General features: G+C 35.8%; 2 protein-coding genes across 2 annotated transcripts in view; one reads left to right on the forward strand and one right to left on the reverse strand.

Moving 5' to 3' along the window:
• LOC148942439 (uncharacterized) overlaps positions 1–27,940 on the forward strand; it is a 199,203-nt gene that overhangs the window by 133,738 nt on the left and 37,525 nt on the right. The gene's annotated exons all lie outside the window — the stretch shown is intronic.
• LOC148942441 (uncharacterized) overlaps positions 22,107–27,940 on the reverse strand; it is a 19,192-nt gene continuing 13,358 nt past the window's right edge. The window contains exon 4 of the mRNA XM_089103600.1: positions 22,107–22,354. Within this exon, the coding sequence (XP_088959726.1) occupies positions 22,107–22,354 (248 nt within the window). The remainder of the gene's footprint in view (positions 22,355–27,940) is intronic.

The following is a 27,940-nucleotide window of genomic DNA, read 5'->3' on the forward strand; positions in this document are numbered from 1 at the left end:
CTTTTGACTTCTGCTTGTAAACTGTGCTGTCTTTTGGTGTAGATCAATAATTAATTACAACTGTTGAGCTGTTTGAACTTAACTAATGCTTTGTGTTGGGATTAGTAAGCTGCTTCTGCCTGGGCTATGCTGTTGTGTTGACTTGGTAGCCTATGTTTTGTTTTTTGTCATGTTGGGCCTGTCCAAAATGAGCAAAAATCAGTATATAGGCTAGCAGTCTCTGCTGAATGAGACTGTGAGTTCTTGCGACGTATGCTTTTCCTGGCTGAACGCTATTAAAGGCTGATGTGAATACGGCCCAGTTTCAAACATATCCACATTTTTTTATGGCCTTTTAATCGCGGGATGCTATTTTCCCCCGGTAAGATCCCAAACAGAATGTCCCTATGTGCGAAAAAACTGACGTATCTGATCACCAATGCGCTGCATCCTAACTATAAGCAAATGCTTGTGAAGGACATTCAGTCATATTTAGTACTATAACATGACGAGACAACCAACAACGCTGGTATTAAAGAGTTACAAATACGCATTCGATATTGGTCCTCATACAGAGGTACTTGCACATTGGTACTTGCAGGATCCATATAATTCATAATGCTTTCTTGACAGGTCTTCAGGTGTTCGGATTATCGAAAGTGGGAGTGCCAGGGAATGCTTTCATGAAGCATGTCCCAAGCCGCTGGCTGACGATCGGACGTGCCCTCGCTAGAATCATGCAGCAGTGGCCGGCAATCTTAGAGTACTTCCTGAACTTCGTGCTGAGAGAGAAAAAACTGAAGAATCTTCTGTCCACTCCCAAATTTCTGAAGATTGTGGTTTATATAAAAAGTGCAACGATGAAGGCCCAACTTCAGTTTGTTCTAGCCTCAGCAAAACTGTTCATGAGTTTCACCCAACTGTTCCAGAGAGAAGAGCCTCTCATTCGTGTTCTGCACTCAGAGATCAAAAGACTAGTTGTGACGCTTTGCAGACGGGTCTTTACTCCAGATTTCGTGACTGAGACTGAAAATTTCTCACTAGAAATGTTGAACCTTGCTGAAATATTTGCAGATAACCACATAGTTTCAGAAAATGAAGAACGAGCTTTCAGTGAGAAAGCAACACTGAAAGACAAGGCCATTTTCTATGTCAATGTGCAAAAACATTTTATTGCGGGTATTTGCCATATTTTGAACAAATGTCCTCTGGAAAAGGATGGTTTTCTAGAGGCTTTACGCTGTTTGAATCCGATCAACATTCAATAAGTATTGCAGACACAGCGGTTGTGGCAAGCAAGATTGTGATTGGAGTAAGCTTAGACGTCGCCCAGGCTGAGTGGCTGCTTTTGCGAATGGAAACTGGACCCCGTGAGGACATTACTTGGATCGATCATTTTTGGAGCCATTATTTTGGACTGGTGAATGAGCGCGGGGACCGCAAGTACCCGGAACTTACCAAGCTTATCAAAGTGGTGCTGACGTTGTCACATGGCAGCGTAGATGTTCAGCGTGGGTTCTCGCATTCTGGTAGGATTCTCGGTGACGACCAGGGCTTGATGTCTGAACGCGTTCTGGGTGCAAGACTCATGGTATATGACACGTTGAGGCTTTTTGGAGGAAACCAGAAGAATTTGTCATAACAAAAGAGCTATTGAATCTTGCACGTTCCGCATAGTCTCGGTGTCAACAATATCTGGATGAAAAGAAAAAAGAAGAGCTATCCGAGAAGGAGAAAGCAGCTTTCAAAGAGGACAGCAAGCGGAAGTTAAAGGAGGTCCACAACAAAAATAAAGAAATAGAAGACCTGGAAAGGAAAAGGATAAAACTTAGAGCATAAGAGCAAGAAAAGAGAACAGTAGCAGATACTCCACTTCAGGAAGCGACCGACAAAATGAAGAGGGCTGCCGAGTCCAAGAGTTCCATAGACATTGCCCTAGCTGTTTCTTTGCTCGATGGAGCTGTGAAGTCCAGAACAAGTGAAACAGAGCAGATGGTGGAATCTGCGAGAACGGAGCAGTCTCTTGCAAAAAGAAAAACTGACCTCATATTGAAATTGATGCCCAAGAAACAGCAAGAGTGATTCCAAATATTTTACCTGTATCAGTCAATCGTTGGCATTGTATGTGTATCTGATTTTTTACCGTCTTTTACTATTTGTACAGTTTGTTTTTGAAATAAGATAAATAAATGCAAAAACTCGGGAAACGACGAATTTATGTGACCAGCCATCCCACGCCATCTACCACAGATCAGATCCCAAGGAATTCCGAACCCTATATTTGGCCTATATTTGGGCCCAGGAAATCCTATAAAAACAGGACAGAGCCTATAATTTGAAACGAACCGACCTGTCCGAACCCTGAGAATACACCACTACCCAAGTTTAGCAAATATAAACCTGGACAGTTTTCATCCTGATAAGGTACATAGTCAATGTCATTATCAGATTCCTCTATCTTACTTCCTAATTGGGGCCTACCAGCATTCTGTAGCACAAATCAAATGTTTATGATTCAGAAAAACAAAACACAATGCTTTACATTCCAATAATGATATGAGTATTCAGACACGTAGCAAGACATTGAGAAAACATATCAGTTCACCAGTATATAAAAATATGCAGATTAGGATTGAGTAATTCCTAGACTGGGTAGCACTTGAACAGTGAAATCATGTTAAATCAACGTAAATTAACCTCAATAATTGCAAGCATGTCCAAATTGCGGGATGCATAGAATTTAACCAGTAGCTACTGCACGTGTAAACTGCAGAATACCTGGTCAGAGGGTTAAATTTGGAAAAATAAAATATGCGGCCAGAAGGTTATTTGAAGATTCGTTTTCAGACAACCCCTCTCCCAGTTGCTGGTCTATCCTTTCATATAAAAAAAAAACCTACAAAAACAGGCTAAACTTGTAACCATTGGAGAATGGGGCTAATTTTATCCATTTTGTAAATGAAAAAGCCCTTTTTTGTTTAAAGTATCAGGATCATCCATATGAGAGCCCTTTTTTCCCTCATATAGGCCTACTGCATCTTTTTTCTTTGCTATAAATTTATAAAAAGCATTAAACTTGGACAGGAATGTAAAGTCCTGTTTTTTCTGCATTCTTTGCCCTATTGACTGCCTCTTTCTGCATCATTTAACTGATTTTGCTATTCTTCTCTGTTTTGCATTACATTTTCTGTCTCATGGGGGAGCTCCTTTCTTTTCTTTTGCAGCTTGCTCTTTTTTCTAAATTATTGCACATACCTCATTTGGCTCCTTTGCACTGTCTGATTAAGTCTTAATAGGGTTTCATCAACTGTATGCTTAGCAATGACATCCTGGACCAGGCACAATGCTATATCAGTCACCTCTCCTTTAGGTTTTCCACTTGCATGTTCTTGCTCACTGAGTACTTTCCCTCCAGTGTGGATTGTCCATGAGACAGAGTTAAGAAATATTTAAGAAACGCAAGGTATAGAGATCAGGAGAATAAGATAACTAGCTTAAAACATGCAATTATAATTTGTATGAAATTTAGGTTTGTTTGAATTTGTGATCTTTCTTTATATTTAGACTGTCCTAGGTTCATTTTCATGCTGGACCATTCATAGTTGATTCACCATTTGATGATCTCTAGTTTTATTATATTTTTTTTGGCTGATGTTTAAGTGGTCCTTGATTACTAGAGCTTTGGTATTTATTTTAATCTGATCTAGACTTCAACAAAGAAAAAGGTTGTCGCAGTTGAAAATTATCTTATTTTACCTATTCAATCAATCAATCAATCAATTTATTAATACTAAAAAAAAAAAAACAATTACAAACTTAAAATTTATACACGCCCAAGAAGCTCAGCTTGTAAAGGGCCAACAAAACAAATAAGACACTATTATAAAGCACATAAAAAAAAAAAAAAAAAAAAAAAAAAAAAAAAATGGATAAGAGACATTTATGAAAATAGGAGAATTAACAAGAAACTTCACAAATAACTGAAAAAAAATATGTAAACGAAGAAGAGATTGGAAATTAGGATTAAATAAAACAAAAAAATCAGAGAAATATATTGAATGAAAAAAAAGACATATAAATGTGGATGGAATACAAAAAAAGAAGAAAAAACGGGGAAAATACTATACTGGAAATACCCAGTGAGAATGTGCCTTTGCAGAAAGAGATAGAGGGACATCAGGAGGGATTGAGTTCCATAGTAAAATAGATTGATAAACAGGAGACCTCTGACCTGCTGTCGATGATCGCTTAGGTAAAATGAACCTGCGATAAGAGCTACGTAAAAAAGAAGAGTACCTACCTGAGCCTGACAGAAAGAAAAACTTCTGCAGAGATGGTGGAAATGTACCTAGAAAAGCAGAATGTGCTAAATAAAGGTAACTTTTACCAACAATACGATCCAGCGGAGCTATTCCAGTGTCATTATAAAGATCAGAGGAAGGGTAAAAACGAGGTAGAACAAAAGTGGCCTTCACTGCCCTATTTTGGGCTCTTTGAAGTGAGCAGAGAAGAGATTTATTAGTACAACCACAGACAGTACATCAATTAGAGAGGTAAGGAAACATAAAACCAGAATAAAGAGAAAGCATAACATCTGGGGAAAGAAATGAGTTAACCCTGTATAACATTGAAGATTGGCGGAGGACAAGGGAACGGGTATGAGTTATATGGGATTTAAAAGAAAGAAAACAGTCAAGATACACACCAAGAAATTTCACTATAGTAGCTTGCAGTATAATATCATTCCCATAAGTCAGGATGGTTGGTTCCCTTGCGTCTCTCATATGATAAGGGGCTCTAAAGTGTACAATGGCACTTTTTTTGGCTGTTGAGAGTCATACCATTTGACCAGCACCAATCTTTTACTTTATCAAGAAGACCTTGAGCTCGGCAAGTGGCAGATGACAGGTCCACTGCAGCAATGAAAAAGTTACTGTCGTCAGCAAAAAGAATAGGGTGCACAAAGGGATAAACACCATCAACAATATCATTAATACAGATTAAAAACAAATGCGGTCATTGTAGAAAGTCCGGTACTGTGGAACGCCCTTCGCAATAGACAAAGTAGAAGAAGAAGCACCATTAACCGAAACATACTGAGATCTCCCCGAGAGGTAAGACCTAAACCATTCAAGAGAGACCCCATGCACTCCAAATGAAGATAATTAAGACAAAAGAACAGAGTGAACGACCATATCAAATGCCTTAGAAAAGTCAAGAAATAGACCCAAAACACACAAGCCCTTGTCAAGGTTAACACTCACAAACTCTGTAGCATCTGAAAGTGCATGCAAGGTAGAAAAGCTGGGACGATAGCCATACTGATGGTTAGTTATGAGAGAATTACATGCAGTTGTATTAGTACTAAATACAAATGAAGAGAGTCTACAATACACTACTTTTTCAACAACCTTAGAAATTACAGGAAGGAGAGAAATAGGTATATAGTTTGAAATTAGAGATGAATCACATTTTTTAAACAAAGCTACAACATTAGCAACCTTAAATAAATTAGGAAAAACACCAGAAGAAAGAGAGAGGTTAGTTATGTGTGAGATGGGGTTAGAAACATACTGACCAATTTTTTTAAGAACATTACAGCTCAAACCAAAACCATTAACTGAACGGGTACATGAAAGCTTAGAAATAATGTTAGAAATTTCATTATCACTGCATGGAAAAAGGAAAAATGACTTTTCTACTAATGGAAAACTACTTACTCTGCTGTAGGGTGGATTAGGAACTGAAGGAAGTGAGGTGAAATACGAATTGAAGGCGCGGGCTGAAGAATTTTTGTACTCAAAAGATCCATAAGCTCTCTTGTAATTACAAGGGGGGGACTGTTTTAGTTATTTACAGGAAACAGCTTTATTAACGACATTCCAAACCTTTCGCTAAGTCTTCTTAAACTCATCAATTTGACGCGACAAATAGAGCTTTTTCGCTGCACGTACAGACGAAGTAGGCACATTTTTATAAAGTTTATACCTCAAAAGATTATCATGTGTCTTACTTTTACATGCAGCCTCGAACAGAGACACCTTCATATGTGTATCATTGATCAGACCTCTAGACATCCATGGACATTTAGGTATGGAATTCCTTGGCCTCTTTCTAAGAGGACAATGCTTATCCAACAGAGCTCCCATACGACACAAAAATAAATTCGTTGCACAATCAAGATCATTAGTTTCAAGAACACTAGACCAATCATTACTCTGAAGACTATGTATCAAATGAGAAATTTCTTTATCTGTGGAAGTTCTAAAAGAAGACTCACCCTGCTCATTCACAGCAATCTCAGCTTGAGGCACAAAAAGTGAAACATAAATAGGGAAGTTATCAGAAAGATCAGTGAAAACAAGACCAGAAGTAAACTTCAAATTAGGAGAATGAGAAATGAAAATATTATCCATTAAAGTGGCAGAATTTCTAGTAGGGTCAACACGAGAAGGAAAAAAAATTGAAGGAGGTAGCCCAGAAGAAGAAAGCATATCAAAGAGATGGTCACATTCATTACTTGATCCAATATTTAACATATTACAATTAAAATCTCCCAAAACACAAATACGTTTTTTAGAGAAAGACCCCACACAAGAAAGTTGATCAAGCAAATCACAGAACAAATGTGTTGGAAAAGGAGGGGGCTTACAAAACAAACAAACACACATGCAAACTGGCTTTTCAGATCAATAACAAGAGAATAAACTGTCCTACTATTTGACACTACTGATGTAAACAAGGATTCAAGGTCAGACCTTCTTCTAAACTCAATATCAGACTTTATAAATAAAGAAATACCTCCTGAGAACTTTGTTACCATTCTGGGGATATGGACAGCAACATAACCATGCATATCATAGGCTGTAAAATTTTCACCATCAGATAACCATGTTTCTGTTAAACCTATTACATCAAAAAAGAAAGAATTATCAGACCATAAATACGATTTCAGACTATCCCACTTATCTCTTATCCCACGCACATTCAAACAAAATACATTAAACCTACTATTTAAAGACAGTGAGAGTATAATTTTATCACGATAATCAATGGTAGTGTGATAATTACAGCTAGAATTAACCATAGATTCAAGGATAGAGTCAAGCGTGAGAGTCTCTTGTTTACCAGCCCTAATTGGTTGATCAAATATAACCGAATTAAGAAAAGAAGAATTCAAAAGAAAAGAGAAATTACCCATGACCGTCACATATAGTAAATGTAAACATAGGAATACAATTGGGATGGCACAAATTATCCAAAGTGTTGAACAAAAGTATAATGTTACACCAGTTGCTATTACATGAGCTGCAGGTGTGCAGGACCGACAAAAAATAATAGAAATTAGGCTACATGAAGGTGAGAGGATCACAAAAAGCATAAAGAGATATCAGTAGAATGAAAGTAGAATCAAAGTATTGGCCCAATTTATAATGTGGGACCAGAAAACTATGTAAGCTGTAAGTATGCTGACATAAAAAAAAACAAAATATAATAGTAGTCAGCCTACCTGAAGGTGATAGGATCACAGACAAATATAAATGATTATCAATGGAATGACACATATTATTCCAAATATTAGCCCAAAGTATACTATGGGTAGTAAGACGTTATAAGAGGTGCATATATACTGACATGACAAAAATTTGAAGGAATTCAGGGTACAGTAGGGTGATAGCATCAAAAAATAAGATAAAGAAATATCAATAAGATAGCATATATTATTCAAAATATTGACCAAAAATATAATATGGGACCAGTCAAAAGTATGCAAGTTGCATGTGTGCTGACATGAAAAAAATATGATAGAATTCAGGTTACAGGAAGGCGATAGGATCACCAACCCAGATAAGGAAATAATAGTGGCATGGCACATATTCATCAAAATTTTGGCCCCAAGTATAATGTGGAACCAGTCAAGATTATATGAGCTGCAATCATGCTGAAATGACAAAAATATGAAAGAAATCAGCCTGCATAAAGGTGATCGGATCACAAACAAACATAAAAAAAATAAATAAATAACAGTGGGATAACATATATGATTCATAATAATTGCCCAAAATTCAATATAGGACCAGTGAAAATTATATGAGCTGCAAGTGTGCTGACATGACAAAAACATTATAGAAGCCAAGCTACATGATGGTGAAAGGATCATAAACAAACATAAAGAAAAATCAGTGGGAAGGCACATATTATTATAAGTATTAGCACAAACTATAATGTGTGACCAGTTGATATTATGGGGGTTACAAGTATAATGACACGACAAGAATATAATATAAATCAGACAACATGAAGGTGACAGAATCAGAAACAAACATAAAGAAATATTAGTGGGAAGGGACATATCATCCAAACTATTGGCACAAAGTGTAATATGGTACCAGTCTAAATTATGTGAGGACAGTAAAGAGTAATAGAGGAATATTTTAAGAAAGTTACTAAGATGAGTAGTGAGATGAGTAGTTAAAAACTACAACAAACTAAGATGAGTAGTTAAAAACTACTCACCAAGTTTTTATTTTATGGTAATCTTACAACACTATACATGACACAGAGTTTGGTGATGTTTCATTATGGTCCCATAGTGCTGCATACTCTGCTCTACTACTGATGAATCTCTCTAAGAATTACGGTATTCAAGTCTGCAACTGTATAAATAATTTTGGGATTCCCTGAGGTTTGCAGTTGCATTTCCTGAAATGATTTTATGCTGAGCAAGGATTTTGTTACACTCTGAGGCATGCATCATCCTGCATTAACACAAACCTGAATGAGTTTCTCACACACTGCTATTGCATCCTCAGTTGCTCTCATCATGATCACAAACATGTTAATGGAAACAGAAATACATACATTAGATGTTAGACTCATTTGGGTTCATCCATGAGGACAAAAGATTAGTTTCCAAGACAACTGAAACCAGGATGTTTCCCCTCTCATTTTCAAGGTTTTTCAAATTACTACATGATCATTTTTTCTTTATCTAGGTATTCCAGGATATGTGGGAACTCTGAATCTGTTTTGGAAACCATAAAGCAACTCATTGCTATATGGATTAATTTATTTTTTCTAAATTGATGTTTTGGTATGTTGTTTAGTCAGTTGACTGATGATTGAAGTGTTTGATCCTGAATAATTTTAAAATAACTTTATTAATGCATAGCTCAGATTTTTAACAATTCAATGATATACAAAGTTCTTTGCAATTTCTTATTTTGTAGCAAGAGGGTAGTGTTACACTTCTAAATAATCTTAATCATTCAATTACAGTTTTTCCAAACTTTACTACCACATTAATGGCAGTGTTTTTTTTTTATTTTCCCAGAGCAATCAGAAAAGTTACAAAACATAACACTCCACCAGGATATTTTTTGGCTAGGTTTTTACACATATTCCTTATTTTCAAACTTGGTGCCTGTTAAGTATTAAAAATGCTTAACTGTGGTCTTTTTTTTGTCCCTGTCTTTTCCTAATTTATTAACTCCTGTCTTTCCTAGTGCTTGGAGCACTTGAAGTAATAGCTCCTGTTGCATCTTTTTCTGTCTTTTTCAAGCTTTTGCCCCTATAAAATTTCAGCAAAATGATTAAATATCCACTGGAGTCTACAAAAAATGCAAGAAAGCTCAGTTCTGAGAACACCTGAGGTTTAGGAAATATTAGTAGTGTCCAATCAACTAAGGATATAACAAATATTCTTTCTCCAAAAAGGAGGATTGTTAGATAACAGTTGAAAACGCCATTTATTTTTGTGATATCACACTTTCAATCAAACACTTCAAACTGTAAATTTTTTTTTTAGAATTAAAATCTTAGAAGATGGTAGTTTATCATCATTATCTTGTTCTAAAATGAACTAAAAATTAGAATATGAAGTGTAGAGACATTTCAAAAGGGCATTGAGAGTTGTTGCTCAATAATCTGAGACACTAACTACACCCATTTGTATATACACCCTGCTCAACAAGCTTGGCGGTGTAATCATTGTTGTGCAAATGGGAAAAAGATTCTTTAAAAGCTAAATTAGTATCTGCTTATTTTTTCTCATGTCTCACTGTGGCAACAAAATGAAAAACTTTACCAATTGGAAAATTATTGTTTATATGTAGTTTAGGCTACAGTAAGGCTATAGGTTTAATCATTAGAGAAGAGAGGGGGAAAGTTTATTGGTACTGCTAAATAAACATTAAAAGTAAGGGGTAAGGTTTACATTAACAAACTAATCAGCTAGATAAAAAAAAAATTACCACTATCATCAGAATTTCATCCTGAGTCCAAATATAACACTCATTTCTGTCGCAAATTATTTTCAAAATTACTTCTAAGCTTCTTTAAGTTTCTTCAATTTTCCTGTTTTTTTTTTACAGAAACATCATGATGAGGATTCAATTTGAAAAATACTAAATTTTGCTGAAAGCTGCAATTTGAATTGAAATATACTAAATCTTGTTGAGCAGTGATTTGATATGAAAATTACTAAATCTTGTTGAACAGTGATTTGCTTGAGAAATACTAAACAGTCTGAATTATTCATTTTTTTTGGGAGGGGGAACTTACCACTAGCTTCAGAATTTCATCCTGAATAATATGACATTCATTTCCATTGCAAATTATTTTATCTAACTCTTCATCCTCACTTTCTAATGCACTAGGGGTGTCACTGTCTGGTTCTCTTGGGGCCCTATCGATTCTAGGGGGATAGAGCTCAGCAGCTTCAATAAAAAAATTATGAAGTAGGGTCTTTTTGCTTTAAATTTTGCAGAAATAAGAAGCACAACACATACTACTCCATGTATGCTGCTTCCATCCCTGTTTTTGTATCATGATCACAAAGATGTTAATGGAAACAGACATATATACATTAGATGTTAGACTCATTTGGGTTCATCCATGAGGACAAAAGATTAGTTTCCTAGACAACTGAAACCAGGATGTTGCCCCTCTCATTTTCAAGGTTTTTCAAATTACTACATCATCATTTTTTCTTTATCTAGGTATTCCAGGATTTGTGGGAACTCTGAATCTGTTTTGGAAACCATAAAGCAACTCACTGCCATATGGATTAATTTATTTTGCTAAATTGATGTTTTGGTATGTTGTTTAGTCAGTTGACTGATCAGTGAAGTGTTTGATCCTGAATAATTTTCAAATAACTTTATTAATGCATAGCTCAGATTTTTAACAATTCAATGATATACAAAGTTCTTTGTAATTTCTTATTTTGTAGCAAGAGGGTAGTGTTACACTTCTAAATAATCTTCATCATTCAATTACAGTTTTTCTAAACTTTACTACCACATTAATGGCAATGTTTTTTTTTTCTTTTCCCAGAGCAATCAGAAAAGTTACAAAACATAACACTCCACCAGGATATATTTTTGCTAGTTTTTCACACATATTCCTTGTTTTCAAACATGGTGCCTGTTAAGTATTAAAAATGCTTAACTGTAGTCTTTTTTTTTGCTCCTGTCTTTTCCTAATTTATTAACTCCTGTCTTTCCTAGTGCTTGGAGCAGTTGAAGCAATAGCTCCTGTTGCATCTTTTTCTGTCTTTTTCAAGCTTTTGCCCCTATAAAAATTTCAAGTAAATGATTGAAGATCCACTGGAGTCTACAAAAAATACAAGAAAGCTCAGTTCTGAGAACACCTGAGTCTTAGGAAATATTAGTAGTGTCCAATCAACTAAGGATATAACAAATATTCTTTCTCCAAAAAGGAGGATTGTTAGATAAAACTTGAAAACGCCATTTATTTTTGTGATGTCACACTTTCAATCAAACACTTCAAACTGTAGATTTTTTTGTGAATTAAAATCTTAGAAGATGGTAGTTTATCATCATTATCTTGTTCTAAAATGAACTAAAAATTAGAATATGAAGTGTAGAGACATTTCAAAAGGGTATTGAGAGTTGTTGCTCAATAATCTGAGACAAAAACTACACCCATTTGTATATACACCCTGCTAAACAAGCTTGGCGGTGTAATCATTGTTGTGCAAATGGGAAAAACATCCTTTAAAAGCTAAATTAGTATCTGCTTATTTTTTCTCATGGCTCACTGTGGCAACAAAATGAAAAACTTTACCAATTGGAAAATTATTGTTTATATGTAGTTTAGGCTACAGTAGGCTATATGTTTAATCATTAGAGAAGAGAGGGGGAAAGTTTTTTGTTACTGCTAAATAAACATTACAAGTAAGGGGTAAGGTTTACATTAACAAACTAATCAGCTAGATAAAAACAAAACATACCACTAGCATCAGAAATTCATCCTGAGTCCAAATATAAAACTCATTTCTGTCGCAAATTATTTAAAAAAAAAAATAACTTCTAAGCATCTTTAAATTTCTTCAATTTTCCTGTTTTTTTTTTTTCACAGAAACATCATGGAGGCGATTCAATTTGGAAAATACTAAATCTTGCTGAAAGTTGCAATTTGAATTGAAATATACTAAATCTTGTTGAGCAGTGATTTGATATGAAAATATTAAATCTTGTTGAACAGTGATTGGATTTGAGAAATACTAAACAGTCTGAATTATTCATTTTTTTTGGGGGGGGGGAGGGAACTTACCACAAGCTTCAGAATTTCATCCTGAATCCAAATATGACATTCATTTCCATTGCAAATTATTTTATCTAACTCTTCATCCTCACTTTCTGATGCACTAGGGGTGTCACTGTCTGGTTCTCTAGGGGCCCTATCGATTCCGGGGGATAGAGCTTTGCAGCTTCAATCAAAAAATTATGAAGTAGGTCTTTTTGCTTTAAATTTTGCAGAAATAAGAAGTGCAGCACATACTGCTCCATGTATGATGCTTCCATCCCTGGTTTTGTATCTTGATCACAAAGATGTTAATGGAAACAGACATATATACATTAGATGTTAGACTCATTTGGTTCATCCATGAGGACAAAAGATTAGTTTCCAAGACAACTGAAACCAGGACGTTTCCCCTCTCATTTTCAAGGTTTTCCAAATTACTACATCATCATTTTTTCTTTATCTAGGTATTCTAGGATTTGTGGGAACTCTGAATCTGTTTTGGAATCTGTTTAATTTATTTTGCTAAATTGATGTTTTGGTATGTTGTTTAGTCACTTGACTGATCATTGAAGTGTTTGATCCTGAATAATTTTCAAATAACTTTATTAATGTATAGCAGGAAATGAGGTTAGCAGCTGGTTTTGTATTAAATCAGGAGTTAAGCAGGGTTGTGTTCTATCCCCCTATATATGGATTATTTTGATGGACTTTATTTTTAGGAGCACAGGAAAGGCAATGGGAGACCACGAAATCAAATAGGGAGGAAAAAGCCTCATGGACTTAGATTATGCTGATGATTTAAAAATCCTAGATGAAAGTGTGAGCAAAATGAATGAAGTTTTAGAGGTTTTGCGAGTTCAGGGTGATAGAATTGGTCTGAAAATTAATGTTAGGAAGACCAAGTCACTAAGGCTAGGAATAAGTGAAGATGAAAATGTGACGTTGGGTAATGAAAAGATTGATCAGGTGGGCAGTTTCACTTACCTTGGTAGTATTATTAGTAAAGATGGTGGGAGCAGTGAAGATGTTAAAAATAGAATAGCTAAGGCTCAGGGTGTTTTTTCACAGTTAAAAAAAGTCTGGAAGAATAGGAAGATAAGTCTGCAAACCAAGATTAGAATCTTAGAAGCTACAGTGATGACAGTGGTCAAATATGGCTCTGAAGCATGGACGCTCCGAAAAGCGGATGAAGATTTGCTAGATGTTTTCCAGAGAAATTGCTTAAGGATTGTTCTGGGTACCCGGCTGACTGACCGTATTTCAAACAATAGGCTATACGAAAAATGTGGTTCAATACCGCTTTCTAGGTCTATAATGAAAGAAAGGTTGAGGTGGTTAGAGCATGTTGTACGGATGAAGAATGACAGATTGCCGAAGATTGTTCTTTTCGGCCAACCATCTAGGGCTAAACGGAAAGCAGGTTGTCCCCGTCTGGGTTGGGAGGACGTCATAAAGAAAGATTTAAAGGACATGGGAACTTTGCGGGTGGGTGTAAAAAAAGAGGCTTTGAATAGATTGTGGTGGAGGAGGAGCGTGCGTAGCTGTGTTGGCCTCAGGCAGCTTGATGCTGCGATGAGTTGTTAGTAGTTAGTAGTAGTAGTAGTGTATAGCTCAGATTTTTAACAATTCAATGATATACAAAGTTCTTTGCATTTTCTTATTTTTTAGCAAGAGGGTAGTGTTACCCTTCTAAATAATCTTAATCATTCAATTAAAGTTTTTCCAAACTTTACTACCACATTAATGGCAATGTTTTTTTTTTCTCTTCCCAGAGCAATCAGAAAAGTTACAAAACATAACACTCCACCAGGATATATTTTTGCTAGTTTTTTACACATATTCCTTATTTTCAAACTTGGTGCCTGTTAAGTATTAAAAATGCTTAACTGTAGTTTTTTTTTTTTTTGGTCCTGTCTTTTACTAATTTATTAACTCCTGTCTTTCTTAGTGCTTGGAGCACTTGAAGCAATAGCTCCTGTTGCATCTTTTTCAAGCTTTTTCCCCTATAAAATTTCAACAAAATGATTGAATATCCACTGGAGTCTACAAAAAATGCAAGAAAGCTCAGTTCTGAGAACAACTGAGTTTTAGGAAATATTAGTAGTGTCCAATCAACTAAGGATATAACAAATATTGTTTCTCCAAAAAGGAGGATTGTTAGATAAAAGTTGAAAACGCCATTTATTTTTGTGATGTCACACTTTCAATCAAACACTTCAAACTGTAGATTTTTTTGAGAATTAAAATCTTAGAAGATGGTAGTTTATCATCATTACTTTGTTCTAAAATGAACTAAAAATTAGAATATGAAGTGTAGAGACATTTCAAAAGGGCATTGAGAGTTGTTGCTCAATAATCTGAGACACAAACTACGCCCACTTGTATATACACCCTGCTAAACAAGCTTGGCGGTGTAATCATTGTTGTGCAAATGGGAAAAACATTCTTTAAAAGCTAAATTAGTATCTGCTTATTTTTCCCATGTCTCACTGTGGCAACAAAATGAAAAACTTTACCAATTGGAACATTATTGTTTATATGTAGTTTAGGCTACAGTAGGCTATATGTTTAATGATTAGAGAAGAGAGGGGGAAAGTTTATTGGTACTGCTAAATAAACATTACAAGTAAGGGGTAAGGTTTACAATAACAGACTAATCAGCTAGATAAAAAAAAAAACATACCACTAGCATCATAATTTCATCTTGAATCCAAATATCAAACTCATTTCTGTTGCAAACTATTTTTAAAAAAATTACTTCTAAGCTTCTTTAAGTTTCTTCAATTCTCCTGTTTTTTTCACAGAAACATCATGGTGGCAATTCAATTTGAAAAATACTAAATTTTGCTGAAAGCTGCAATTTGAATTGAAATATACTAAATCTTGTTGAACAGTGATTTGATTTGAGAAATACTAAACAGTCTGAATTATTCATTTTTTTGGGTACAAAAATTACCACTAGCATCAGAATTTCATCCTGAATCCAAATATGACATTCATTTCAATTGCGAATTATTTTATCTAACTCTTCATCCTCATTTTCTGATGCACTAGGGGTGTCACTGTCTGGTGCTCTTGGGGCCCTATCAATTCCAGGGGGATAGAGCTTTGCAGCTTCAAACAAAAAATTATGAAGTAGGTCTATTTGCTTTAAATTTTGCAGAAATAAGAAGCGCAACACTCACTGCTCCATGTATGCTGCTTCCATCCCTGGTCTTTTAGAGTGCTTTTTGAAGCATCTCCACAGACTTTCTATATTTTGAGTATGAATGGAACAGTCCTGTGGATCAACAAAATTGGCTCAATGATAGAATTGGTAATGAGTAGATCCATGGCTGGACAATGTACTATAAGCTCCCCATTCATTACTGTAAATAACGCTTCCAGGCTTATTATATTTTTTTATAATAGGAATGAAAGTTTCCTTGTTTCTTTGGAGGCCTTCTTGGCCATCAGTCAGGGCTAAAATAATTTTTTCTTTTGCTCTCTCTCTCCATTCCATCAAAAACCCAAACTTGCCATGAAATTCTTCCCCTGTTGTACTTTCTTCTTGCCATTAAAGTTTCATTGATTTAAACTTCAACACCCTCCCCTCTGATAGGTTCTTGGTTTCCTTTCCAAGCCATCAGAACTTTAAAGCAAAAAGACATCCAGTCAATGCTTGTTTTTTTACTTATCTGGAGTGCCTCAATAACTGTTTGATGTTCCCAATGATCTAACAGAAAGTGATTTATAGATATCAGGATTTGATGAGGCTTAATCCAGGCCTTATGCAAGAAACTCCCTTTTCTATTGGATACTGAATAGCTGCAAAATTTTCTCTTTTTGGTCTTTGGGGTGACATAGCTCTTGCTGCATTTCCAAATGTTTTCAGATGTGTAATAGTTGCATGGTGTATTGCAGGTTTGGCACATTACTAGTGATGGTAAGACACAATGAGTCATGAAAAAGTTGTTGCTTGCTTTATCTTTATTTATAAATATGTTTATTGCAGTATAGTATGACATTTCACATGACTTGCACATAGACACTTTCTAATAACTGGCAATATACAAATCAAAACAGTTGAAAATGATATTTTTCTATCTGAGTAATCTGAATTTTTTTTCAAGCTTTCAGCCTAAATATAACCAAAGTCCAAATTCTAAACTGTCTCTTATTTTTGAATAAAAAATAAACTAAACAGGGAAGACCTATTTTGTACAGCTTCACCCAAAACTAGGTTAAGTTATGAAACTAGGTCACTTTAAAGTGACCTAATTTATTTAGTGGTATATATTTGTATTAGACCCTGGTGCCATGCTGGCACATTGACTGAATGCCACCAATAAAAGGCCCAATTGACTGCCGCCAAAGTGTTGCATAAAAGGCCTGGTTGACTGCTGCCAGTGCGCCACAAGTAATGTGTGTGGCACTATGAGCATCCAGTTTCAAACAGTTTGTGGTAGCAAACTGTAAGTAAGGAGCAACCCAGCTCAATAGTAATCAAAACTCTAAAAAACTGAAATTTGATACCAATGGAACATCAACAGAATCAGATTTTTATCCAAGGGACCTACTGACCTACTCATAACTTAACCTAGTTTTGGGTGAAGCTGTAAAAAATAGGTGTAGCATGATATTTCACATGACTGGCACATAGACATAAAGTTATGACTAGGTCACTCGGATAAAAATTAGTATTTTTCAAATTGTATTGTTGCCATGACATTTCTGTGAAAAAAAAAACAGGAAAATTGAAGAAACTTAAAGAAGATTAGAAAGAATTTTAAAAATAATTTGTGACAGAAATGAGTGTTATATTTGGACTCAGGATGAAATCCTGATGGTAGTGGTATGTTTTTTTTTATCTAGCTGATTATTCTGTTAATGTAAACCTTACCCCAAGTAAGTACAATATCTTAGAAAGTTTAAAATAGATGGTACAAATTTAGAATTGTGGCCCCTCATAAGGAGACATGTTAAGAAAACAATTCTTACTTTAAAATATGTATAATGATCCTAGTTAACATAGTATCAAAGGGAAGAACCTTTATCATCAAGTCTTTCCTCTAAAAATCCTTCTTTTTCCAACTAAAAAGAAAAAGTTTACAATAAACCTCTATGCTAAAATGAACTTTGAAATTGCCACTATAATAAATTGTTTTTACAGATAGTTTTCATTCCGGCTGTTGTTAATTCCATTTTTTCAATGAGCAGTGGCAAAAATACAAAATATTAATACAACCTAACCTAGGTTAGGTTGTATTAATATTTTGTATTTTTGCCACTGCTCATTAAAAAAAAAAAACGGAATTAACAATGGCCAGGATAGTGCTATCTATAAAACAACTTATTTGGTAATTTCAAAAGAATTAAAGCATTTCAACAGCATGGTGGTTTATTGTAATTTTTCTCTTTTAAGCTGGAAAAACAAGGATTTTTAGAGGAAAGACTTAATGATAAAGGTTCTCCTCTTGGATAATATGTTAATTAGGATCATTATACATATTTTAAAGTAAGAATTGTTTTCGCAACATGTCTCCTTATCAGGGGCCACAATTCTAAACTTATACCAAATACATTTCAAAAATTTACTTTTTCTTTACTATAGTGTTTTTTTATGACTGTGAATGAAGCTATATTTCAAAGAATTTTAAAATGGCTAGTCAATAGCCTATCTACAAGATTCTATAGGCCTAACACATGCAAAACACTTCTCAACTACTTCCTTTTGCTCTTTCAAAAGATAGTAATCGATTCACTTGCAAATGCATCTCCTCCCTCCCCTGATGGTCCTATGTATAGCCAAAAAATTAACATGTAACACCAAACAATAGGATCCTCACTTAATCATATGCAGTTTGTGTTTATTAATCAGACTATCATGTTTCTTCCCATTATTATACAATTATATTCAAGAAATCAATTTTTTCAACCAAAACCAGTAGGCCTAGGCTAATACTTTTTGAGTAGCCTATTAAAATCCTGAGAAATGGCAGTTTATCCTTATCCTCTAGTTTTAAGGTAAACTGAAGATGATAATGCAAAATTTTATGATGTTTCAAGATTCTATTTACAATCTTTGGAGTAATGGTTTGCAAGAAACATCCATCTCCTTCTGCTGCACTTTTTGCCACTTCGTCTGCTAATTCATTTCCCTCTATATTTGCATGCCCTGGCACCCAATCGAGCATAAGTTCGATTCCTTTTTCCAGTACTTTTTGTATTTCACTGTGGCAATAAATAATATCTCCAGCAACCGATTGAGACGTATAAATATTTTTCAATGCCTCTAGGCCACTCTTAGAGTCCGAACAAATTCTGTAGGTTTCCCCATTTAACCCGTTCTCATTCACATATCTCACAGCTTCGGCGATAGCTAATACTTCAGCTTGATATAAGGCCCGTTTTTTAGCACTAAGATCTTACATCTAAGATCTCGCATCTTTCTGCAAAGATTATCGTTTTTTCAACTCATCTTTGTTCTAAGATCTTACAGCTCACTGATGTTAGCAAAAAGCGTGAAAGACGCCATCTTTATGCCATATAGAACGATGATGAGAGAACTTTGATGATCTACTCATCATTGTTCTCAGACCGCTGATCAGAGCAGAATGATGAAAGACGTTTGCATAAAAACGACCAAAGATGTGAGATCTTAGTTCAAAGATTTCACGTTTAAGCGTTTTCTGACAAAAGATGTAAGATCTTAGCACATTGACGAGTGAAAAAAACAGGCCTATACTGTTGTTGAAGAGTCGAACTGCATCATATTCCTCACATTCCTTGAGGGAATGACAGAGGCCGCTCCAACTTTTTGATCTTTCTTGGATGCATCCGTAAATATATCCACTGCGAAGTTGCCAAATAATTTTCTTGTGGGTGAATTTGAAAATCCAGCCAAAAAGTCGACATCATAGCGTGGATTCACTAACTAAGCAAGCAGAAAAGGGTTGGTCACCTGCTGCAAGCGCCGGTGTACCTACTGGAAGTAAATTCCCTTAAAATACAGGGATCAGGTTAGCAGGGACCAATGTCTCCCTTGCTTAGTTAGCTCTGAATGTAACAACCCGCTTTATTGCAGAAAATTGAAAACTGAAAGAATATTGACATTATCCATCTTGTCTTTAGTTTAAAATGTCACCCAAAATAAACAATAGGATAGTCCAGATAAGTCCTAAAAAGAACGAGGATGAATATAGTACCTATCAGGTTCAACTTGATGAACAGTCTTCGGCCTTATCATGTGATGATTTTAACAAAAGGTTGTGCACGGAGTGTATTGGGATTTCAAATTCAGAATATACACTGTTCCGAAAAATGAAGGGTAGTCTCACATGTGAATGGTTTTGCCTGGTTTGCAAGGTAATGCAGTCTAGGCTCAGACACCACCCAAAAGCTAATTGAAACAACTGTCTCAAAACCTTTGACTGCCTTGCTTAAGCAGTTTCGAAAAGATCTCAAGAAAGAACAAATAGTAGCATTTCGAACTTCGAAAGTGATGTTGCATGCAAACGTTCCCTAGCTTAGGCGGAAATTAAAAAGAAGACTTAGTTACAAGTAAGCTGAGCCAGTCTTTTAGAGACAGTAGTAAGAAGTTTGAAAGTGATGTGAGAAAAATTATTTGTGAGGACACAGAAAGACAAAAACGTCAGCTTAACATTGTGGCATATGGAATACCAGAATCGTGTGAAAAGGCTGCTGACATTCTTGCCCAATCGTAAAACCCAACCTGAACAAATGTTTATAATATAATAATAAGCTTTATTCGTTCCCTTTATCACGCTGCAATAACATGGGTATCATCAATTTAAGCACAAAAAGACACAACACCAAAAATAACAAAATACAAATGATGAACCATAGCCTTTACTTCAGGACACTATTGTTATATCATCTGACGTAGTAGGGCACAAAGGATTTTAGATATCTTGTTGTTAAGTGTGTTTGCGGGCACTCCAACAGTTCTTTCTCTCATTCAGAGCTGCCAATCATGTTTTATGTGCGTGGGTCTCTAAAGTAAACGGAGGAGGGATATCTCGGTGTGTTGAGAACTTCAGGATGTCAGTTCCAAACTTCATCAGCATTTCATGCCTCCTTTCCTCCAGAGTTGGGAGCTTGAGTTGGCTCAGGCTTTATTCATAGTTCTTATAATTTGGCCAAAGAATTATTTTGCAGGCTCTCTTCTGAATTGTTTCGAGTTGGTTTCTCTGCTTCTCTGTAAGCGATGGGTGCCAGAAAAGACAGCCGTACATCATTACTGGCATTGCATAGGTTTTATACCACGGAAGAAGGAGTAGCTCTGTCATTCCAAACCTTCTTAGATTTGCAAAGGATTTAAGAAAACCAGCTACCTTTGCTGTGATATGGCTGATGTGATTTCCAATCGAGAGATCATAACTTAATGTGAAACCAAGTATTTTTACTGATTTCTTTATTTGGAGAGGTGCAGATTCATTTATGCTCTTCTTCTTCTTCAGGACGTTGACATGCATTACACAGCTTTTCTCGAGGCTTATCTGGAGCTTCATTTGATCAGCTTGATGTTGAATCCCTGCAACAAGGGTATGAGCTGATTGGGTGTTTGTGACAGGAAGTGCAGCAGGCTAAGCGGAAGATTATGTACAAATTTATACCTCTGTTTGTGCTGCCTCATCAGTCAGCTGATGACTATAACAAATAAGATGGGACCTAACTTGCTTCTTTGGGAAGCTCCACAGGTGATGTCTTGGAAGTGGAATGTTTCCCCATTTTCGAGTTGTACACACTGTTGATGACCCGAAAGGAAACTTGCAATGGTACATATGAGAAACTGTGAGACTTCCAGGGCACGGGCTTCATTGACTACAGTCTCATGATCAAGCAGATCGAAAGCTTTCGCGAAATCAGAAATGATTATTTCAGAGAGGGCCTCAGGATTTTCTAGGTTCTCTAATAGATCATGAAGTAATCTGACCAGATAGTGAGTTGTGCTGTGTCCTCGACGAAAACCGAACTGCATAGGATCGATTTTATGTTCTACTTCTGCTAGTAGCCACTGTAAAATAAAATCTTCAAAGACTTTTGAAATAATGGGCGTCTTTGATATTGGCCTGAGATCGGATGGTGAGGTTGGTAATCTTTTCTATGAAATTGGTGCGATAAATGCCTTTTTGAACTTTTCTGGGAAAATTCCTTCCATTAGGCACTGGTTATTCACCATAACCGATGGTGAAGCCAGTAGGGGGGGGGGGAGCATGCAGGTATCAGCCTTATAGGATTTTCACCAGGGTACGAGGCTTACCTAATGTCTAGGTTTTCGAGTTTTTCTTGGACCTGGGAAACTGTAATAATAGGGATGGTTTTGATGGGACATTCTGTGACATAGTCTTGAGGGGAGGCTGTTGGTGGCAAATATTTGAAAAGTGTACATTAATGCTTCTGCGGTTACATTCTTTCCTTGCTGGTCCCTCTGGATAGATTTAGACTTTTGTTGTCCCATTAGTTTCTGTACAGTTGTATGGAACTTTCTTGGGTCACTGGCTGACAACTTGGCAAAAATTTGGTGTCCACACAGACATCTACCTTGCTTTAGTAGTCTAACTACCATGTTTCTATTCGTCAGAGTGTGGCTTTTTCTCATAAAGCATGTCTTGCTCTGCCATTGCTGCTTTAATTGCCGGAGTAACCCATGGTTTATTCTGTGCCTTAATTGTAAATCCCTTTTCAGGGAAGAATCGTTCGTACTCTCGATTTGTTTGTTCATAGAGGAGTTCAGTCATGATGTTTGCGTCTATGTTTTCGAAAAGGCGGAACCAGCATACTGAGTTGAGCCATTCTCTGTAGCCAATTATAACTTCTTCTATAAGTGGACGGTAGGTGAACTGGGTTTATTTAGGAGGTTTCATTGTTGACTTTGGCCGTGATATAACTGTTGCATGAATATTGGTTGAGAGTGGTGCTTCCGCCGAAGAATCTGAGTTGAAATCACCAAGTGTAGTGAAAATCAAGTCAAGGATGTTTTCTCCCCGTGTTTTCAATTTACCTATTTGATGCAGGGCTTTAGAGCTTTCGATCCAGTTTGGCTTGAGGTCGTTGAAGTCCCCACAAAGAAAGTTTCTTGCTTATGGATTTTGTTCTGATGAAGTCGCAACTTTGTTGGAGGTATCCAAATAGTTGTCGCCGATATGGTCCTCTTGGTGGGAAATATACCATGGCATATATCAATGACGAAACTTGCCGAGGTAAGCCTTATGGTCGTGCCCACAACCACGGACCTTCGATGCCATGGTCCTTTGGTACTGCGACATCCAGAATCCTACGAGACACGTTTTCTTTGAAGAAGAAACCAACACCACCACCGTGTGTCTTGGGCTCTCCCAATGCACTGCAGCGTGGTGAAATATAACAGGAATAGCCATCAATTATGGCCAAAGTAGGAGAAGGGATCCATGTTTCTGTCATGCACATGATGTCAATGTCATATTTTTTTTTAGGAAAACTTTCATATCCTCTGCCTTGTTGTTGAGAGATCAAATATTTGACAGGGCTAATGTTGGAAAACAGTAAGATTGGATTAATCTTTTATTAAAACTCGTTTTCTTTTTCCCTCTTTCCAGGCTGCAGGAAGAAGGATCAGAAGTCAGGATTTTTGTTCAAGACCATCTTGCCAGGCGACCCGTGGTAAAGCTTTCTACTTTAGTTAATTATGAATTTAGTAAAAATATATTAAGACGCAAGTACAAAGTTTAGAAATACCACTTTTTATTAAGATAAGGAATATATCCTGCCAAGTTTCTGCTTAACGGGAAATTGAGAAATCACCACTTCCTAGCTATTGCGTCGGTTGGGTAGAGGAAGATGTGGTTGATAAAAATGTATAAAAGATACATTTTATGGGAAGGGGACACTGATACTAAGTTTATGCCGGACTGACCTCTGGTCCGTTGTTTTTAGAAATAACTTGGAATCTTGTCGGATCATTGTAAGTGTCTAAGTATCCTATTATATGTTATTGTAGTTTTCTGAGACTTATGGTCTACTAGGGACAGCCAGTCCCAGTAGAAAATATATATCTAGTATTATTATATGTTAATTGAATAAGAGTATTGTATTATAGCCAACCTTTCTACAATCTACCTTTAGTCCCTCGAACATTCCCAGTTGGTACGCCTCATTAGTTCGGTCGTAGCCTAAGGCACGCTACCAAAGTTTAATTACCTTAGGGACAGAGTTTATCACCCCTATAAAGAGAGAATAAAGGCATCTACGAGTACATCACCTTAAATACCATAAATACACCTTACCACAACTGGTGGCCGTTGGAAAAGCTGGGTCGAGAGGACTAGATAAAATAGTAGATTAAAACAAAATGACTTTACCAGAGGAAAAAACGACTTCCCTATCAACGGTACTTGAAATTGCAAAAATTATACCAGAACACGTGGGAAATTCAGACGTAGATGAGTTTATAGGAAAATTGAAAATTTTTGACGAGCTAACTGAATCGTTTGAGAATAGGGTCAAAAGGTAATGAATTGCAGCCAGATTAAAGGGAAACACTCTTAAACATTTTGAGGCAATTAAGGAAAAAGAGCCCATGGACATCAGTACTCTAATCGAATCTTTTAAAACAAGATTCATAGAGACAAGCATCTCTGAGAGGCTAAGAACAGAGGTAGTGACATTCAATACCTCAACTAGTATCAGGGAATATGCAGACAAAATTTGTAGATCCGTATGGTTACAATTAGAGAAAGGTGGAGATGACAAGACAGTACAGAAAGTAAAACTACATACTTTTACCCATGGGTTATCGAAAAATTTATTAAGAATAATATTATCACAGAAACCTGAAAAATTAGAGCATGCTATAATACTAGTAGAAACAGAGGTAAAAATTGACGAGGCTATGAAAAGGTTTTATCAGATGTCAATAAATAACAAAGGAGCCCAAGAAAGTATAAAATATGAAAGAGGACAGAAACGGGTGATCTTTGAGGAGCCAAATCGTGAACCAAAAAGGCGCGACGGAGGCCGAGGGTCACCGTCTAGGGAAATGGCTGACAAATTCAACGACCTTGAGAGATCAGCAGCTAATAATTATAGAAAATATGGGCACCCTCCCCCACCAAAGACAGATAGTTGGGGAACCAACAATGACGGATCAAAAATATTTAAGAGTAACATGGAAACAAACAAACAATTTAAGAGAAAATTTTATTGCTGTTATTGTAGCAAACCAAACCACTATGCAGCAAATTGCTGGCATAGAATACGCAAAGAAGGCCAGACGTACAAGACAAGACACCAGTTCAGAATAGAGGGGGACAGAATTTTAGGAAGTCAGGAAACAAATAATACTTGGCAAACACATAGTAATATTCCTAAATTTAGACCTATGAGGCAAGCGGTTATCAATACCCAAGGTCAGATGGGAAACACTGAAAAAAACTTGGATAACCCCAGAAACTTTTAAACAAATAGTAGACATTTAAAAAAAGAAACAAGCATGTCAGTGTCATCACAGGTTTTTCCTTTCAAAGACCCCTACATAGTTTAGGATGTTGTAATACGAAAACAAATAAAAATAGTCTACCGATTTTGCTTTGTTTTAAAATTGAGTGTTTTCAAAATTTACCATGTTTACTAGATACAGGTGCGTCTAAACCATTAATTCGAGAAGAAGTTTTTAAGAGGTTTCCTCCTAGTGTCAAAAATCGCGTAAGCAGATGCCAGAATACCCTGACATCAGTGACAGGACACAGGCTGACAATTTTTGGAGAATGTCCATTAAAATTTAGCACAGAACATAAAAAAATAACAGTAACAGTAATAATATGCAAGCAGCTACCATTTCGATGTATTCTAGGAGAATATGCCATCAGAAAATATGGGATCGTATTGGAACCCATATCGGATACAATAACCATAAGCCAGGCAAATGAAAATAATAGGCAAATTTGCTTAACAACAGATAAATAAAGTGACGATTCGAATTATAACCTAAAACTACGCGGAAAAATCACACTAGAAAGGGGACCGACAGCTCAAGTTCTAGCGACATGAAATACAAAAGAGGAATGGTTAAAACAATGGACGCCATGATAGGAGGATACACCATAAAAGAGTACCCCATGATTTTCGTGGAAAATCAAGTTATAAAAATTGAAAATGGTTTAACATACTTAAAACTATCAAATCTAAGTAATAATAAAGTAAGACTGAACCAAATAGAACTTGGATCAGTGGAAAATATTTCAAATTCAGAAATAAAATCTCTAAACAGTCCAGAATTAAGTGTAGCCACGAACAATTATCCTCATTAAAACCACAACCACAAGAAAAGTATAGAATGTCAAAAACGGATTTTTTGCAACAATTTGATTTTAAACATTTACCGGAAAACGTAAAAACTCGGGTGGAAAATATTCTTTGGGATTTCAAATGGACTTTTGCAAGACACGAAGCGGATTACGGATTAACTCACTTAATCACGCACAAGATATCAACAGTGGGCCGTCCAATCAAAAAGTCACCGTATAAAACACCTTATTCATAATGGAGAAAAATCTTTCAAATGCAACATATGTGATAAAGCATTCGGTCTAAAATCGACCCTATCTCGTCATGAAAGAATTCATACTGGAGAAAAATCTTTCAAACGCGACATATGCGATAAAACATTTGGTCTAAATTCGACCCTATCTTCTCACGAAATAATTCATACTGGAGAAAAATCTTTCAAACGCTACATATGCGATAAAACATTCGGTCTAAAATCGACCCTATCTCGTCATGAAAGATTTCATACTGGAGAAAAATCTTTCAAATGCAACATATGGGATAAAACATTCGTTCTAAAATCGACCCTATCTCGTCATGAAAGAATTCATACTGGAGAAAAATCTTTCAAACGCGACATATGCGATAAAACATTTGGTCTAAAATTGACCCTATCTCGTCATGAAAGAATTCATACTGGAGAAAAATCTTTCAAACTCGACATATGCGAAAAAACATTTGGTCTAAATTCGACCCTATCTTCTCACGAAATAATTCATACTGGATAAAAATCTTTCAAACGCGACATAGGCGATAAAACATTCGGTATAAAATCGACCCTATCTCGTCATGAAAGAATTCACACTGTAGAAAAACCTTTCAAATGCAACATATGCGATAAAACATTCGGTATAAAATCGACCCTATCTCGTCATGAAAGAATTCATACTGTATAAAAATCTTTAAAACGCTACATATGAAATAAAAATTTTGGTATAAAATCGACCCTATCTCGTCATGAAATAATTCATACTGGAGAAAAATCTTTCAAACGCGACATATGCGATAAAACTTTTGGTCTAAAATCGACCCTATCTCCTCGCGAAAGAATTCATACTGTAGAAAAATCTTTCAAACGCGACATATGCGATAAAACATTCGGTCTAAAATCGACCCTATCTCGTCATGAAAGAATTCATACTGGAGAAAAATCTTTCAAACGCGACATATGCGATAAAACATTCGGTCTAAAATAGACCCTATCTCGTCATGAAAGAATTCATACTGGAGAAAAATCTTTCAAACGCGACATATGCGATAAAACATTGGGTCTAAAATCGACCCTTTCTCTTCTTTAAATAATTCATAGTGTATAAAAATCTTTAAAACGCTAAAAATGCGATAAAACATTCGTTATAAAAGAGACCCTTTATCTACATGAAATAATTCACACTGGATAAAAATCTTTAAAACGCGACATATGCTATAAACCATTAGGTATAAAATCGACCCTATCTCGTCATGAAAGAATTCATACTGGAGAAAAATCTTTCAACCGCGACATTTGCTATAAAACATTCGTTCTAAAATTGACCCTATCTCGTCATGAAATAATTAATACTGGATAAAAATCTTAAAAACGCGACATATGCGCTGAACATTTGGTCTAAAATCGACCCTATCTTCTCACGAAAGAATTCATACTGGAGAAAAATCTTTCAAATGCGACATATGCGATAAAACATTTGGTCAAAAATCGTCCCTATCTTCTCACGAAAGAACTCATACTGGAGAAAAACCTTTCAAATGCAACATATGCGATAAAACATTCGGTCTAAAATTGACCCTATCTCGTCATGAATTCATACTGGAGAAAAAAATTACAAACGCGACATATGCTATAAAACATTCGGTATAAAATCGACCCTATCTCGTCATGAAAGAATTCATACTGGAGAAAAATCTTTCAAACGCGACATATGCGATAAATCATTTGGTATAAAATCGACCCTATCTTCTCACGAAAGAATTCATACTGGAGATAAACCTTTCAAATGCGACATATGCGATAAAACATTTGGTCAAAAATCGTCCCTATCTTCACACGAAAGAACTCATACTGGAGAAAAACCTTTCAAATGCAACGAACGTATGATTTTAAAGA

This window comes from Artemia sp. Qi Xiang Cuo, chromosome 17 (genome assembly GCF_049724085.1).
Source record: "Artemia sp. Qi Xiang Cuo chromosome 17, ASM4972408v1, whole genome shotgun sequence".
NCBI classification, from domain to species: domain Eukaryota; kingdom Metazoa; phylum Arthropoda; class Branchiopoda; order Anostraca; family Artemiidae; genus Artemia; species Artemia sp. Qi Xiang Cuo.